The sequence below is a fragment of the Melospiza melodia genome, chromosome 9 (genome assembly GCF_035770615.1).
Source record: "Melospiza melodia melodia isolate bMelMel2 chromosome 9, bMelMel2.pri, whole genome shotgun sequence".
Taxonomy (NCBI): Eukaryota; Metazoa; Chordata; class Aves; order Passeriformes; family Passerellidae; genus Melospiza; species Melospiza melodia.
This window is the reverse complement of record NC_086202.1, coordinates 12,293,417-12,310,688: the sequence shown is the minus strand read 5'-3', so window position 1 is coordinate 12,310,688 and position 17,272 is coordinate 12,293,417. Positions and strand designations below refer to the sequence as shown.

The following is a 17,272-nucleotide window of genomic DNA, read 5'->3' as shown; positions in this document are numbered from 1 at the left end:
ATCCTTCAGACAGTTGCTTGTTGAGAACTAATACAGGACTGAGGAGAAAAGGTTGTTTCTAAACCCCCTCTGCTTTCAGCAATTGCCATATAGCCCTGAAAGCAAGAGAGTCTGTGTGTATGAGGAATTAATCCTGTTCAGGGTTGGATTAACTGGTGCAGAAGACCTTGGGCAGGGTGCCAAAACAGTGTTGGCATTTGCTGAAAGTGGAACTTCCAGACATTATTTTGGTGCGTGCCTCTGACCCGTGTGTCACCTGCCAGTGTCCCAAGGTGACCAATAATAGAGTGTTATCTGCTGCTGACAACTCTTGTGACAGGAAATGTAGCATCTCTGTATGTGGAGATTTTATAGGTAACCACGTTTATACCTGAAAACTGCTTTATTTATGAACGGCAAATGAGTTTTTCATTAGCTGTGGCAGTTTTTGAGTGTAGGGGTCTTGCTCCAATGCTGAAAGCTAAGGCTGTTCCTGTTCTCATTTTGTCCTTTGCTTTCATGACATTTTCTCATTAACTTTTCTGCCAGCTTTGATGCTCTGTCCTGGTGGGACCTTGGGAGTGAATGTTGTCAGGTTTTGTTGCCTTATTTGTCTCCTCTTGGACTGCTCCTTTCCCTCCTCTGTGTGAATGCATTCTTACCTCTGATCCTTCTTCACTTCTTCCTTATTTCTCCTGGTTTCTTAAGAATGATGGTTGCTATATTAATCTATCATTCAATTAGTTTAGAGGCAGCAGGTGTCTCTTCAGGAAGGTTTGCAGGGTCTATTGACATGTTCTAGAAAATCATTTGCATATTTAATCAAAGCAAGTACTCCCACAGCCTGAACATTCACATTGTTAATAGTATAAAATAAATTTACCAAACAGATATGATTACCATTGCAGACATAAGCAGGAATTAAGAAGAGGTTATCTCTATACATATAATCTCCAAACTTATATGGCTGCTTTAGTTTCAATAAAGAACTTTGCATCAATGATATCTATATGTGCACAGGGTTGCATTAAGAACAGTCTAAAAATTAACCCTAAAGGAAAGGGAGTTTCCTGTAAAGTGAAAGCAAACCAAGGGGTGGAATTAATGTTTGCTCTCGGGAGTTGTCAGGGGTCAGGATGACACAGAGGGTGCTGAGCTGCAGGAGTGTGACTGTGAGCCACAGGATTGGCAGTGCTTGTGCCCATGGTTGGAGCACATGCTCCAGCCCTGTGGGTCCCTGAGCTTTGCTCTGGGGTTGATTCCCATGACTGTTCTTGTCCTTTCATTTTTCGTCTTGTTTATTCACCTCTAAATCAATGTTTTACTTTGAAAATGGTTTTCTCTGAGTCCAAAATGAGTTAGAGCCACCTTCTCTGTAGCTCTTGTTGATTTAGTCTCACCAGTATTTCTGTTCCTTGACTCTGTCTCTTGAAAGGACACTGTAATTTGTTAGCATTAAAAATAACATTTCAGATGACTGCAGTTGATGGTGCTGAGGAGAGAAATCCTTTGGTTCATCTGAGATTTACCATGGGCCTGGTAGCTGAAAGGGGGTGGGCTCAGAGCGAGACATAATTGATTGGATGCGTGAACTTACTTTCTTCATTGGACACATTGATAGCACTTCTGTTTTAAAGAAGAAGGGAAATAGTAAAATAGTCATATAATAAAAGCTATACACATTCATGAACATTATACAGTGTGCTCCTGATTGCCTCTCTTCTAAGAGCCAGCATCAGCAGAAATCTGAAGTTCTTGCCCTCTCCATCAAGGTAAAAGAACTTTTTTTCAGGAGAAACCTTTGTGTTAAACCAAGGCCCCTTGCTATGAAAATCAGCTCCTTTTTGGGGTTCAATTGACATAATTTTCTGCCTATACCAGTAAATACAGAGAGGGAACATGGAGGGGTCATGTAACACTCATACTCATGGTCTGACTTTGCCCCATCAGGCTGTAGCTCACAGGGTGGTTCTGCACAGGGGCTGTGGGAGGCAGCTCCATGCCAGGTGACCTTTCCAGACATGCTGGGTCAGCTCCCAGGGCTCAGAAACTTGCTCACAGGAGACTTTGATGAGGTCTGGAAAACAGAAAAGGACCCAACACTTGTCTAAAGGAGAAAGGAGGTGACTTTCCTATAAGGTTGCCTGGAAAGCAGAGGCTGATCCCATCTTTGACTATCCTAACAAGAAAGTTCCCACCAGTGACTTGCAGACGGCTCAGTGTGATTCTGAAAATGCTGGTTTAGTCTCACTTCTGGTAAAGTCTTTGGGTTACTTGCTGTGATTTCATGAACCTTTTTCAGGCTGACAGTGCCAGATTTTCCCTGTGATAGGCCCTGCTGTGCAGCCACGTGGCGCCGTGTGGATGCAACACTGGAGGTTTTGGCCAATAGACTTGTCAGTGAAAACAGGGCCTGCTGTGAGATACTGGGGTGGGACTGAAATTGTGTTTTTCAAGAAACTCTGAGGCTTGTGGCCTGGCTTAAGCAGAGCCCAAGCAGTGTCTCCTGAAGCAGGAGGGACTTTGAAGGAAACATGTGCCTGTGTTTGAGCTGCACCTTGGCGGGTCTGGGAATTGGTTGTGGGGTTTTGGCTCGGACTCCTGCAAGAGCCTGTTTGTCAGCTCCCTGCAGTGCTCCCCAGCAGCTGAGCACTCAGCTTTATGGAGTTCAAGTGATCCTCAGGCTACTGCAAGTCCCAGAGCTGTGTTATCAGCCAGGGGGAAGCTGTGCAGCCTTGAGAGAAGTGGATGGGTTTGATCCTGGGAGAGCTCTGCCTGGGGAGAGGAGGTTTCTGCCTACAGAGCAGGGATGGGAAGGTGCTGTGCAGAGCCCCAAGGGAATGCTCTCCCCTGTTTGCAAGAGTAGAAGGGGATTTGAGCCATAAACCACATTGTGGCACACAAAGAAGCCATTTTAATTTCAGTCTCTGCTGGAGGCACCACATGGAAAAGAAAATGTGATTGGTATGAAAAGAAATGTTTACGTTTCTAGGAGCAGAGACCTCCCAAATAATTAGTATCACTTGACAAACTGCTGTTTAAAATGCAAGTGGTTTAAGTGCTGCAGATCAACAGGCATTTGTCAGAGCTCTGGTAGTAGATGTGATCCCTGCTCTGGGTTGGTTCCTGCTGTAAAGAAAAGGAGATTTACAGTAAACATCTTTTGCTTAAGGAAAATTTCTCCATGGTTTTATCTTTTCCTTGGTTGGATAAACTAAATGTTACAAACTGGACAAATGGCATCTTGATGGCAGTGCTGTTTGGGATGCTGTTTTGGAATGAAAGAAATCCTGGATTTTATTTTTTGTTCATCAGACCAGGCTTTTGGTCAGAAGAAAGATAGAAATGTCTCATTTTCTTTAGCTTTTGGGAGGAGGAGAGTAAAGGAAAGGCTTTTGGGTGAGAGTTTTGAAAGCCACAGCTTCTGATCTGCCTGTCTGTAATATTCACTGACTCAATTAAAAGTACTAAAAAAGCCCCCTTACTTTTCTCCAGGGCTGTTTGAAAACTAACTGAAGACATAAGGGTTGTTAAGAATTGGTATTTTTCAAAGGTTAAAAAAATGGCAGCTTATAAAGAGACTGAGATAAAAAAGAAAAAGTTAAAAAAAAAAGTCCATGGAAGATGGAAATAAATGGGTGCCTATGATGTACTGAAGCATCCCAAATCAAAATGACTTCTGTCTTTGCACACCAAATAGAATCAGATTATCAAATATAAAATAGAGCTTTAAGAATCTAATTGCTTTTACAAAGGCATCACTGATGATACAAATTTCTTGCAACTTGCAAAAGGAGAATTGCTCAATTTATTTTCTCATTATCTTAAACTAGTTCAATGCCACCCTCTGTTTTTCATCTCTGAAGGGTAAGAGACTATCATTTGTGGTGCCTTCTTGTTTTATGGTTCTGAGTGAAGCTATGTGCTTAGAAGGAACCCAAGACACAAGATTGGGAGTCCTGATGGGTGCTGGTCCCATACAGCTCTCACATGGAACTGGAGCTATGGCATGGTAGGAGCTGCTGTTGTTCTTCTCTTAATCTCTCTGCACATCAGTGGCTTTGCAAAATTGGCCAAAGAGATCTTGATCAAGAAGCATGGCTGTGACAAGGTTCCTGGGCAAACCTGTCTCCTTCCTGACCAGCCCAAGGCCCTCTTGCTTGAGCAAGGGTGGGTGATTCAGTATCTTGATGCTGTGTCTCAGTATCTCAACTCTTGCATTTTGGATGGTTGCTGACTGTAAAATGATCTTGCTCTCTTTGGCCTGTGCTATTCTGTGCATGGATCCCAGCAGTCAGGCTTAGGTAGGAAAGTGGGCAGTGCTGTCTTTGGGATGCTACAAAGGATATTGCCTCATGTTAGAAATTAATTCCTGAAAATGGAGATGCAGTGATTGCAGTTCCCTGCATCCTTCCTACACAGGCATGCAATGGCATTTATCAAACAAAGGATAAAACATCCAGGATATCTGTACCAATGGTAAAAAGGATGAAATTCAGAGAAATACCCTAGAAATGTACTACAGATAGATTTGAAAGGGTGCTAAAGTCATTCACCAAGTTTGCAAGAGCTGACTGCAGATCTCACAATGCTCCACACCAGAGACTCTGGAACCTCAGCCATTTTGCTGGGAGATGTTTCTATCCTGTTAGTTGTAGAGTGGGTACCTGACCTCTCTTCACCCACTCATGAGTTATCCCAGACAGACCTTTCTGCTCTGAACCCTCATACAGCAAAGCTGTTCCCTGGGGGCTCCAGGTCATGCCTCATCCCAAGCTGATTGCAGCTTCAGACTGACCACTGCACAAGTGGTTGCTCAGGGATTCAGAAGCTCTTTAGCATTTGATAACTGGAATATTTTGAGATTTATTTGCTATATATACACATGACAATACACACTTTCCATCTTCTCTTAATGCTGTGCTTTGGAAAGTCCATACTTTAACCCTTGAGGACAGACTCTATCAGTTTTGTCTTTAGTGATGTGTCAGAAGCAATAATTTTGTGATACCATGGCTGGTACTGCTGGCTCAGTTAGTGCAGAGTGGGGTGTGTCATACTGAGTGAGCAGCTGTAATAAAGTGTAGATATGAGCAAATTGCCCTTAATAACTTCAATATTCCAGAGATTTTGAAGTGTACCCTCTGGGAAAAAAAATACAGATTGATGGTAGTTTGGGATTTGTGGAACTTCAGTTTGATAACAAATATTTTGTGTTTTTCCTCTGTGTGCTCTATTTACAGCAGTAGGTTCAGGTTTTGAATTGAGATCTGCTTTTGGGTGCAGAAAACTAATCAGGGAGATGCTTCATGGCCCAGAGGTCTGGATTTGCAGGCTCCAGTTCAACAGCTGCATCTGCCTGTGCTGTCAGAAAGAGCATCTGTCAGGGATGCAGTGTGGTCCTTATTACATTATAATTTAGTGCTGTGGCTTAGAAAAACAGGACCGTTTATGTACTTATAAAACAACCCCTGCAAACCCCTAAAAAAAATTAAAGCTTTGCTGATCTTTCTTAGCAGAAGAAATGCCCCTTATCTGAACATTGACTAAAGGATGTTACACTTTTTTTTAAGCTACAAAAAGCAAGGAAAATGGATGGATGAGTTGGTCTCCACACTCAATTGCTCCTTGCTTTTCTGAAATAGTGTATGTGTCTTTCCCCTGAGAGAATACAGTCCCCTGAGCCCTTCAGGCTTGTTTCCAGTTCACACGTGATCTTCAAGGCTCTCACACTATGAACGTGGCTTCATCAGGAACAACTGACTCGTGTGGCATCAAATTTCTTCCTCTTTTCACTCTTATCAATACATCAATATGGAAAAATGCCCCCTCTGCATGAATTGTAAAACTGTGTGTTGTTCCCATTCCAGGCTGGCTTGGTTTTCTAGCCCATCTCTCTTCCTTCAGCTGTTTAGAAAGCAGTCAACTTTTCATCCTCATGATGTTCCTCCTGTGTCACCTGCTGTACATTACCCAGCTTCAGTAGATGGCAACTGGTCATCTGTGCCAGGAAAGGTCATGCAAGTAAAACCTGCAGCAATGTAAAATTGATGAAAACTGAATTATTGGGAAGTTTTTTCCTGTTTTATGCACTGATATTAAATTTCAAAGCCGGAGATGGCAGAACTTCCTTGGTGTGTTCTCACAGGAAACATTGGGTACCTCCTCTACAAAAGAACTGACTCTGTTATCCACGTCAGTAAAAAATAGTCATGAAGGTTTGGGAGGGTTCTGTGAGGGCTTATAATGAAAAGGCTTGGAGCTTCTAGTTTGAATTGTATTTTTGCCTATGCAAATCAGAGAGGACTATAACTAACTTCCATGTGCTGTTGTGGTGACAGAATGAGTCACCTCCTGCTGTCCTCTGGGACAAGGAATAGCACTGGCCATGAGCATGGAAGAGCATGTCCTGACAGATCCATTAAAATAACAGAAAATCAGATAAAACATACACTTGCTTACAAAGATGTGTTCCTCTTGTTCCTATTTATTTTCTCATATGCAGCCTGTAAACACTTCTGGGCAGGACCCATCTCTTCTTTCTGTCTTTGTGAGATTGGGCATGAGGTGGTGGCTAGCAGGTAGGATGGCTTTTAAAGAAATAAAACAGATCTGTGTGCTCTTGTCCTCAGGCAAAAAGGATTCAAAACCCTTGGTCTTCTACTGGCTGATCCATGGCAGCAAATGCTAAGGAAAGCAAGTTCCTGTATGGACTGCTCCATCAGCTGTTTGTAGCAAAACCTGAAGTGAGAACTTCGTGGAGCTGGCATGGGAATTGCTGGGGAGGATGGCGGAATAGTATTCACACTGGTTCTTTGAATAAGCACCAGAGATACTGCTTATTTTAGTTAAAATAAACTGTAACTCTATGGTCTGACTGGCTGGTGGAGTTTCATGTTTTAATTCAGTGGTCCAAGTTCAAGTTCTGCTCTGCTAAAGAAACAGAGTTATTTACTGGTAAAGGGTGTTGAAACTGGTGCAAGTGATGTGCTGCAGTGCCAGATGAGAGTGGGAAAGTCAGTAATTTAGATTCCACTTGTGACTGTGGTACAGAAAGTGCAGATTAATGAAGGAATGTGTGCATAGAGGGCCAAATTCTTGCGTAAAGGGAGAAATGTTGCCCTTTCTCCTGGTTTTGCTTCAGCAGAACTTATATTATTTGCCCGGAAAATAAAAATATTTTAATGGTGTAGCGGTTAACACTTCTAATGCTACTGGAGTCCTCCCTGGTCTGGGCAAAAGTTCTTGTTTATAATTTCTGTTTGTGCATTGAAGGTGCTGGAGAGCAGGGCTAGTGCCCTGCCCTGGGCTGGGAGCTTTGCACTGGGCCCTTGTGCTGTCCCTGCCAGTGCACTGGGAGTTTGAGAGGGGATGATGGTGGGACTCAGGCATGGAGCTCTGTGCTTTCATCCCAGCAATGTACCTTAAAAAATGCTATTTTGATGGCAAGCTTTTGCCTCGTTTAGTACCCAGTGCAAGTTACTTTGCAGGAATATGTTACAGATTAACTAGTGGTCTGCCAAAATAAAGCCATCTCTTTATAACTTTGTGAGATTGAGAGCCTTGGTTGATCACAAGGGCCTGTTGTGCTTTAGGAGACAAGGAGTTGTTTGTTTTATTTTTTTTTTTAATAAATAAATACGAGGGTATGAAGCATGAGGAGAACAAACCAGAATAGTACAAGAGGTTGGGAAAAAAAAAAAGGAGTAAACCTAAGTGAGAGAGAAATGCTGGATAAAGTGGGGCCAGTGAAGGAAGGGGAAGACTTAAAAGAGAGAAGTGGCTGAGAAACTTTAATACTTGTGACAAGGGAGGAGGAGGAAGAAGGAGGAAGGGATGGCAGAGAAAGCAGAAAGGAAGGTTGCATGTTATGTGAGTTTTCCTGAAGAAGAAATGGACAGAGAAAGAGAGAGTGGAAAGGAAGAATAAAAAAAATGTGGCTCCTATAATCCTGAAATATTTAAGAGGATGTTAAATGTGGCCAAATAGTAAAAGTAATAGTAAATTTTGACCTGCCTGATAAGTTGCTAGCTCAAATAACCCCTTACTTTAAGGATTTGTTTGCTGCCAAACAGGAAATAAAGCCAGTGGAATCAATGTCTTTTGGGTCTAGTCAGTGTGCAGCAAGACTAGAGTTTCAGGTAATTTTTCCTTTGTAAGCACTTTCATATTCCATTTCACAAGAACATAAACCCTACAAAACCCCCTGCATAAACAGCAGCCAGGTGACCCTGAGTAGATATATATTTAAAGAACTTCCCTTTAGGACTGCTTTTGGACTTCATATTGAAAGGAAATCTTTGACATTTGGGTAACTGATGTGGATGGAAATAGTTTGGACTCTGTCCTGACTAACAGCAGAGAGCAGTGCAATTTTCTGATGCTGAAAAAGAGAGTTTTCAGTTGATCAGAAAGAAATTAAAATAGGCAAAAAACCCCACACCAAACAGCATAGAAAAGATATACTGGGTGACAGTATTTCCACAGGTGCCAGTCTACAGGAAGGAAAGAGCAGTGACCTGAGTTTGGGGACATAGCACATCAACATCAGATAATTTTGGCAAAAGATCACTGCACCTCACAAGTTTAAATATGGGTAGGGAAAGGAGCTGGTTGTGGCAATCATGCTCTCAAGAGACCCTGCAAGGAAAAACAGCAGGGGATTTTCAGGAGGAAGGGTGTGAAACAAGAGTGGTTTGAGCACTGTGTTTTTAAACAAGACCACACACAAAATGACCTATCTTTACAGTATCTTGAAGTGACTCTAAATAGATGTTTTACACTAGAAAAAAAGGCACACTCCAAGTGTAATTGTCATGTATGATGGAAGAAAAACTGCCTTCTGAGAGTCTGTAGAAATGTCATTACAAAATAAAACTTCATGATAGGTGGTACTGAACACAATCTAAACTCTCCAGCTGGGTAAGAGGAGATGCTCTTGTGCTGCTCTACCATTCATCCCAGTGCATGTCCTTCTTGATTGGAGGTGGTCTCATATCAGGGAGCTGTGCTAAACAGGACACTGGGGATGGGGAGGCATCCTCCAGCTGATCCTCCACATGAGCATAATTCAGATATGGTCCACAAAATACCCTGTCTCTTTCCGCTGATGCAAACAAAAACATCCTATTATATTGTCAATATGCAGTGGGAGTAGCCTGATGTGGGCCTAATTCCGCATCTTGAGTCTAGGGGCACATCTGTGATTTTACACAGACACAACTCAAAGCAAGCTCTAGTGCTTGAGTTCAGAACCACACTTAGCTTCTCTGATTTTCTTTGCATGGCTTTGTCAGTAGGCTGCACCATTTCTACCATCTCTGGGATTTTGGTTCTACAGATCCATTTGCTTGTCTCTACTGCTCTTACCTTTGCTTTCTCCTGCTCTCCATTGCTCCCACATCCTTTCTAATCCTGACAAAAAAATGAAGTTTAACCTTGGTAGGTTACCTCTGTTTCTGGTGAACTCTCAGTATTCAGACTTTCAAGCTATTACACTGTAGATGGAAAATGTGCCCAGGATAGACTTTCCATTAAACTGTATTTAAATTGGAAGAGAATGCTGGCACCTCAACAAGTATTCCAGCATTAGATCCCAAAATACTGAAGCTAGCTAATCTTTTGGAAGAACAAAAAACTCTTACTGATTTATATTTAGCAGGGGGAATGCATTTTAAAAACACAGCCTATATGAGGCCCCTTGAAGAAAACATCTTTTACATTGATTTGTAGTGCATGGAAATACTACACAGCCGTAAAATATTTGCACTTGGGCTCTGCTTTTATGTCTTCTTTTTTTTTTTTTTTTTTTCAGTATGAACTGTCATGAACTCTCTGAGAGTGGCTGCTTTGCTGCCTGTGGCTGTGCAGTGAGACAGGGCAGCTTTGCTGCTCATCAGGGCTGTGCCCAGCGTTGCAGGAGGGGAAGCAGCAGTGCAGCAGCTTTGGGGGGCAGCAGCTTTGCTGCTCATGGTGCTGTGCCCAGCGTTGCAGGAGGGGAAGCAGCAGTGCAGCAGCTTTGGGGGGCAGCAGCTTTGCTGCTCATGGTGCTGTGCCCAGCGTTGCAGGAGGGGAAGCAGCAGTGCAGCAGCACCACGGTGGGAACCCCCAGCTTGTGACTGTGGGGCTTTGGTTCAAAGTGGCTGCAGGTATTTGTGCTGTACCTGGGACCTGTGTAGAGAGGGATGAGATTAGGCTGGCCCTAATCTCAGCAGCACAGCTCGGAGCTGAGTGTCTGCAGTGACTGCTTGGGCTTGGTTTACGTGATTGTAAATGAGCAGGAATTCTGTACTGGTAATGAAAGTGTAGCGTGTTCTATGCATAGTTCTGATCTATACCAAGGAAATGATTAACTGGAGTTTCAGTGGATGTGAGAGGTCAATGGCTTATCCCAGCGTGGCAGTTTCTGGAAAAGAAGCTATGGTAAGAAGCGGGTCCGTTAATGGAGTGAGTCAGAAAAGCAAACATAACTTATAAATTATATGTAATCTTATGGCCAACAGTGTATCAGTTTATCTTCGAGGAGATAAGGATTATCAACGGACAGAGTATGGAAAGTTCTGGGTGTTTTTCTTCCTTATGTCCCACCATCTGCAGCACAGACAGATCAGCCATCACCCTGGGCAAGCTGTTTCTATTCCTCCTGAAGCATCAGATATTAGAAGAGGAGAAGATTAACAAACTGCACATTTACAGGAGGATGATAAACAGAATTTTTGAAACAGCCCTAGACCATAAACCTAACTAAACTTAACTGGCTTTCTTTTGTTAGAAGACATATATATATATTATTACATTTCTCTGCTGACAGAGCCTACCTAATCACAGCAGAGCAAAAATGTTCTAAATCAAGAAAGAAATTTTAGATGCTTCCACAGCATGATTTTTTTACTTTGATCTTCTCATTTCCTACCCACAACATCAACCTACAGTAGTAAGTTAGTTGTCTGTAGTAAAAAAAATGAAGTTGCAGAAGCACCAAGATGCAAAAAGAATAAGGTCAGGAATGCCTCCCTGCTGTCAAGAACATAATTATTGCACAGGCAAGTTGTTCCTGCCTGTGGATCAGAGGAGCTGCTGCAGGCTGCTGGAGGGAGGGATGGCTGTTGCTGATGCAGGGATGGCAGTTCTCTTTCCATGGATTTGTCTGGAGCCTGGGGGTGCAGCTCCCAAGGCAATTCCTCCTGCCCAGCAGCTTCCAGGGGGCTGCTCACCCCCTCTCTCCTCACCTGGCAGAAGGCAGCATATGGCTGCTTACTTATGCTCTGCTGTTCTTATGTGCTTAGTGGGCTTATGGTCCAGAGGGGCTCGGGGGGATTTGCACAGGGAGAGGGCAAGGAGGGAAAGGATCTACATCCATGGGAAGTGGAGTGGTACCAGAGGTCTCTGTGTGTGAGAAGAGTAACTGAATTTTTGGGAATGACTGGCAGACATTGAGTAAACAGTGCCTAATTAGGGATCAGGAGATGATTAAAGATTACACAGCATCGTAACTGAAGATATGAAATTTAAGAATTAATTTATAAAGAGAAGATATTTCTCCTCAACAGCCTTGTGTCCATATAGAACTGTATTCACACTTTTCTTCTTGGTATCATCTATTCTTCAACAAAGAAAAGGGCCTGATCAGCCTTGGTATTTTTTAAGTGCTTGCAGAGCCATCAGGTGGGTTGCTCTTCCTGGAGATGGTGTGTGTGAGGATTTGCCTCCTCAGCTCAGTCCTGCACTGCTGTCCTCTCCTTTTGCCTCTCCTGCATTTTGAGGGTCATTGTCACCTTCCTTCCCTCATCTGGCAGAGTCTTCTCTAGGCTCTGCACAGAGACATTTTCTCATGTCTCTGTGTAATTTCAACAACAAACATAAGTTCAGCCTTATCCTTCCTGTAGCAAATTAACAGATTCACTTCTCATCTGTAGTACTTAAATCTACTTTGACCAGCCTAGACTTTTGCTCTGAGTATTTTGCCTTTAAAAAAGAAATTACAAACAACTCAGGCTTATTAAAACTGAAGCAGAGCTCTTATTCTGTCACTCCTCAGCTCCTTTCATCTACTTTTTTCAAGCTTTACAAAAGTTGCCACGCTCCTGACTCTTACTGATAGTCAGAGCCTCAGCATTGTCTTCAAGCAAGCTTTTGTGAAGCCTCACTTCCAGGTTCTGAGCAGGGGCACCTGAGTTGAGGTGCTCAGCTGTGTTGCTGAAAAAGCCCCATCCCAGGTCACTGCCTGGCACTCCTGCAGAGGCTGCTGTCTCTGTGCATCTGTTGGACTGGACACGTCTCTGCTCCTCAGCTGCAGCACTGCAAGAGATGGAGAGCAAAGGCCCATCCCAGCTGAGCAGGGAGACAGAGGAAATGCCAGTGTCTCTCTGAGCTCAGCCTCCTAAAAGCCCTCAGACACAGCAGTGTGAGTCTTGCAGATCCCGCTTGCATCTGTCCCATCTTCAGGACACAGCCTTTCTCCTTTCCTTTCTGTTCTGAAGCTTTGAAATCATCTCTTCTGCCCTTGACAAAGTCTTGCTGTGCTTGTATTGATTACAAATTTCACCTGTTGTACCTATTTTCCTGCCCTTTGTTCTTGCTGTCACTTTTTGCATCTCTTCCATTAATTTAATTTTTCTTTCTGAAATGAAGAATCCCCTTCTTTACTTTGAGGGCTCCACACAAATGAACCACTCCCTTCCCACCACTTGTCAGTCAGGTTTGAAGGATGGATCCATTGCAGATCATCCTGCAAACAGCCCCAGCTTCTGCTGCCCAAGTTTTATACTGGCTGGAGGGAAGCTTCTCACAGATGCTGTAAAAACACCCTTGTTGTCTTTCATATCTCTCACTGTAAAGACAGCTTAGACAGCTTTGCATTTCAGGTTAAAAAAGAAGAAGGAGGACTGGTACTATCTCCTTTCCTATGCATGTGGTTTGTCTGCACCTGCCTCTTGTCGTGCAGTTTGCAATTTAAATGGAAAATCTTCCCCTGTGCACGAACCTCCTCGCTTGATACATCTTGTCACCTCTAAAATAGCACAGATGAAAATAAGTTATGCTTTGGCTTTGACTTCTTTTGGAGTCGTGGATGGGAATGCTAGATCTGAGCAGCTGGCTGAGATCCACCTTGTAGATACTTCCCTAATTCACTAAAGTTTAACCCAAAATGCTCCTTAATTTGGATCTAGCACTCTACAATTAACCCTTTGCATTTGTATCATTGAATACCCCAACACTTGCAAAGTAATAGTCTCCTCCTGTGGAGAATCAAAACTTTGCTTTGGCTTCTTGGTCATCTTGCCATGCAGACATGAGTTCTTCACTGTGGTGACAGCAATCTGACAGGGTCCTTGTCATCCCACAGGCCCAGGGAAAGCTGCATATACACTGGAAATACCTATTACTTACTCCCTCCAGAGCAGCAAACATGTTTTTAAAGGCAGTGAAGATTTGCATTAATTTATGGTTCTCTTTCTTCTGTGCACATGCCCTGGGTCAGGCTGCATAGGAGAAAACAAGGTTTGCAACCCCTTTCAAGTTTCCACTGGTGTTAAGCTAATGTTTATTTTTAGTAAACTGTATTTCAAATTGTGCTTTTAAGAATCCTTTTGCAAAGCCTAGCACAACAATTTCAATACGTTTTATCCTTCTGAGCTTTTTATTAACAAATATAAAAGTGTATAAAGGATCAGTGTAACTAGTTATTCTGTATTTCACTGATAATTTTCAAAAGTATGGGTCCGGCTCGAGAAATGGTAAGGATTACAAGCATTCATCTCAGCTGGATTTTTTCTCCCTGTGCTGCTACTAACTACCCAGCTTTGGGAAGGCTGTGTGGATGCTCCTTCAGGGCAGGCCTTTTCTGCTGTGCTGTGTGGGTGTCCCTGTCCCCACACCCACACATGGTTCCCTTTTCTTCGTTCTCAAAATCCTTCCCTTTTAAGTGCTTATCCAGTAAGGCCACCTGCCAGATAAAGCACTGTCAGCCTCTCTTGATAAGGTAATAACTCTGAAACACTCTTCTCCACTCAGAGTGTGGTGTTTGCCCTGCCTGCTCCTTTCACTTTCCCTTGCCTGCAGCACAGGTGTCTCTGTCCCACCCCAGACCTCTCCCTCTCCCCAGGTAGACATGAAAATGACATTTCCATTTGCTACTGCATGTCAGTCTTTGGGCTCTGTTTTGAAGTCTTGTTTTCTGTTTCTTTCAGTTCTGAATGATAGTTATTTCACACACTTTAAGAAATTTAATACTTGCAGTCAGCTTCCAATCTGTAATGATTTTTACAGTGTTCTCATAAGTACTCAGCCTGAGGATGTGCTGTTATAGCTTTGTGTAGCTACAAGCTAAGACTACCCAAAATGCTGGCAGGAAGAGGGTCTGGACTTTTTATTGCAAAACCAAGAGTTATATTAGAGGTGCAAGCATTATTTTATAGTAGCTATAGAAAGACATAGCAGTGAGCAATTAGTTTGTGTGAAGAATATAGATAATTAGTTTCTATAGTTTGCATGTTTGAAGAGTACTGTTTAGTCATGCATCTCTGCAGCACAAACTGGCACATTCTTAAGATCATGTTTGCTTTTTTAGTGTCCTTCAGTCTGTCACAAAATAGTCCTGTATTCTATTGGTACTCTGATTCCAAATTTAGGAGTATTTCCTCCCAAACATGTGCATGATGCAGTGTGTATGTGCACACAAGGAAGAGGAAGCAGATGACTTGTGTTCAGTGGAGTGGTTGTTTTGAGCTGGAATGCTGCAGGCTCCCTGTTGGAAGGAAATGTGCCTGTCCATTCATTCAGGAACAAAGCTGCTGTCGTGGCTGTGCTGATCCTGCTTCAAGGCTTTCTGTAGAGTTTTGAGTGGAGAAAAATGTCATTTCTTCCATCCTTCACAGCCTTTCTCCCTCTTACCTTTCCTCACTGAATCATAGTGTGCTGGCCAATGCCTTCATTTCATGTGGGATCTCAGCTGAGGTTCTTATCAGTGCAGGAGAGAGGAGACTGGATGGGAGTCGGTGGAAAGATCCAGCTGGGTCCCTGCTCAGGGGTGCTGGGGTATGAATTAGCAATGTGTGTGCCTGAGCTGGCACATGGCACAGCTGGATAGGGCACCCAGGCACATGGAGACAAAAATCAGTGGAGTTGCTGTTGCAAAGGATGTGTAAGAAAAATGGTCAGGTTGTGTAGGAGTCCTCTGGTAGTGGAAGATTGTTCCCTAGGTGTGACGGCTTTGATAGAGCAACTTTACAAGTGCTTTAGAACCAATTCTTGTGTTCTCTTCTCATCTGTGGCCTCAAGATGGCCTGTGATTTCAGTGCTGAGGTGCAGACCCAATGTCATGCTCTGTACTGTCAGATTGTCCAAACAGGAGTCTTCAGTATCCTTGCAGTTTTTTACTGCAGAAGATGCTCTAAAATCCCTTGCTGGTTTACAGTTTAAGGATTTGGTTACCTTTGTTTTGTTTTACCTATAATTTCTATGTTAAGTACCTCTTTTTTTTTTTTTTTTTTTACTTGAAAATTTCCATATTACTGGCAGTATATTTGAAGCCCTTTTTTTCCCCATTCTGCTTTCAGATTCCATTGGTGGGTCGTTTTCAGCTTCCTCCCACCGATGCCACCACAAGCAGAAGCACTGTCTCCCCATCCCACAGTGTGGAACTCTGTCCATCAGCCCTCTGCTGTTCCATCCTCACACAAAGGGATCCCAGATCATCATGGACACAACACAGAAGGCAGTGAAGCGCCAGGCTAGCTTCTGCAATGCCATCACCTTCAGCAACAGGCCCATTGTTATCTATGAACAAGTCAGGCTTAAGGTGAGTAGATTATACCTTCCCTTTTGGCCATGGGATCTGCTGGGACTGAATGCTGGCGTGTAGGGGGCTTTGGTGCTTGCAGCAGATCTTTAGCCCTTCCTTGAAAAGTGCAGTAGTCAGATCTTGGACTTAAAGGTCTGCAGTCTTCATTGGTACTTCTGCTTTGGTCACTGTAGTTCTTGGAGCCATAGGTACAGACTGTTGTAGAAACTGAGAGCAAAAGGGAAATCCACCTCCCAAAAATACTTACATTGATGTTAGACAAGTACAACAGATTAAATTGAGATCACTTGGAAAGCCAGGAGATAAGATGTCAAAAAAGGACCTAGAAGTGAAGGTTCTTACCCACATGCATGGGAGGAAAAACAGAAGAGTTTGGAGGAAAGAAGGAAAGGAGCAGTCAGTGTGATCACTGTTGCTGTTTGAGAAAAGGACCTTTCTGGCAGCCTGCTGATTGCTTTGTTGAATCAGTCACCTGATAGCATTAAGATCAGCGGAGAGAACATTGCAGGGATCACATTTTTCTGACTGGCACAGGCTGATTTCACTTCCTTTGTGTCTGTGGTGGCCTGGAGGATGGAGTTTGTACCCCTGGTACCAGGCCATGCTGCAGCTGGCATGGGAAATCCAGCTTGTCTAAGACAACATGCCTCCATGAACACCAGGAGCTGCTTTCTGATGAAGAAACTCCTCCATGTCCTTAGGAACTGAAGCACTTTTCAGGTTATTACCATCCACAGGTACTTTCCAATCTTTGTGCCCTCTATTTTATGGGACTGCATTTCTCTGTTCATAGCCAATCTCAGGCCTTTATTGGCACAAAAAAGGTCATCTTTGGCCACTTTTGTTCGTGGCACACATGAGTGATCTGACTGCAAATCCTTCATTTGTGCAGAAAGAGTTTTCCAGAAGGTTTGTCAGCATATAGATACATGGTTTGAATGATCTTGCTGTCGCCCATTTTTAGAGGTCCTGGAATGCTGGGTCCTGCAGCAGCATTTCAGCCTTCCCTGCCTCTTCCCTCACAGCCAGCAAAGGAGCAAGGAATGAGGGACATGCTTCTTTTTGTAAATCTGGAGATTTCAGTGATTTCAGGCTCAGGCCCAGAGATAGAAAATCCCCACTACAGGTTTGTTATGCTTCCTGTGGAGCTCTTACTGCTTCTATCCAGGCTGGAAGCCCAGCAGGAGTCTCTCACATTGCCTAATGAGATTTCTCCCATGTTGGCCAGCAGTTTGGACAAGCAACTGTGACAAATAATCTGGGAGAAGATGAAAGCAGCATTTCACTTTTGAAGACACCATCAAAGATTTGAGTGGATTTAGTGGTTTAGGCAAAGGTTCTGGGTTATTTCTTCCTCATTCTGAAACAAGGTAGCTATCTCTGGAAATTCACACTTGTTTATCTGTGTGTATTTGGGGATTTTAGCTTACATAACATATGTGAAGGATATGCATGCAAATCTGCACAGGAGATTTATGAGCAGAGCTCCTG

At 43.3% G+C, this 17,272-nt stretch overlaps 1 protein-coding gene across 4 annotated transcripts in view; it reads left to right on the top strand.

Annotated features, from left to right (window-relative positions):
- Positions 1 to 17,272, top strand: part of NEURL1 (neuralized E3 ubiquitin protein ligase 1) — a 141,593-nt gene that overhangs the window by 65,144 nt on the left and 59,177 nt on the right. For all 4 annotated transcript variants that reach the window (XM_063163271.1, XM_063163274.1, XM_063163273.1 and 1 more), the window contains exon 2: positions 15,537 to 15,778. In XM_063163271.1, coding sequence (XP_063019341.1) covers positions 15,537 to 15,778 — 242 coding nt within the window. The remainder of the gene's footprint in view (positions 1 to 15,536; positions 15,779 to 17,272) is intronic.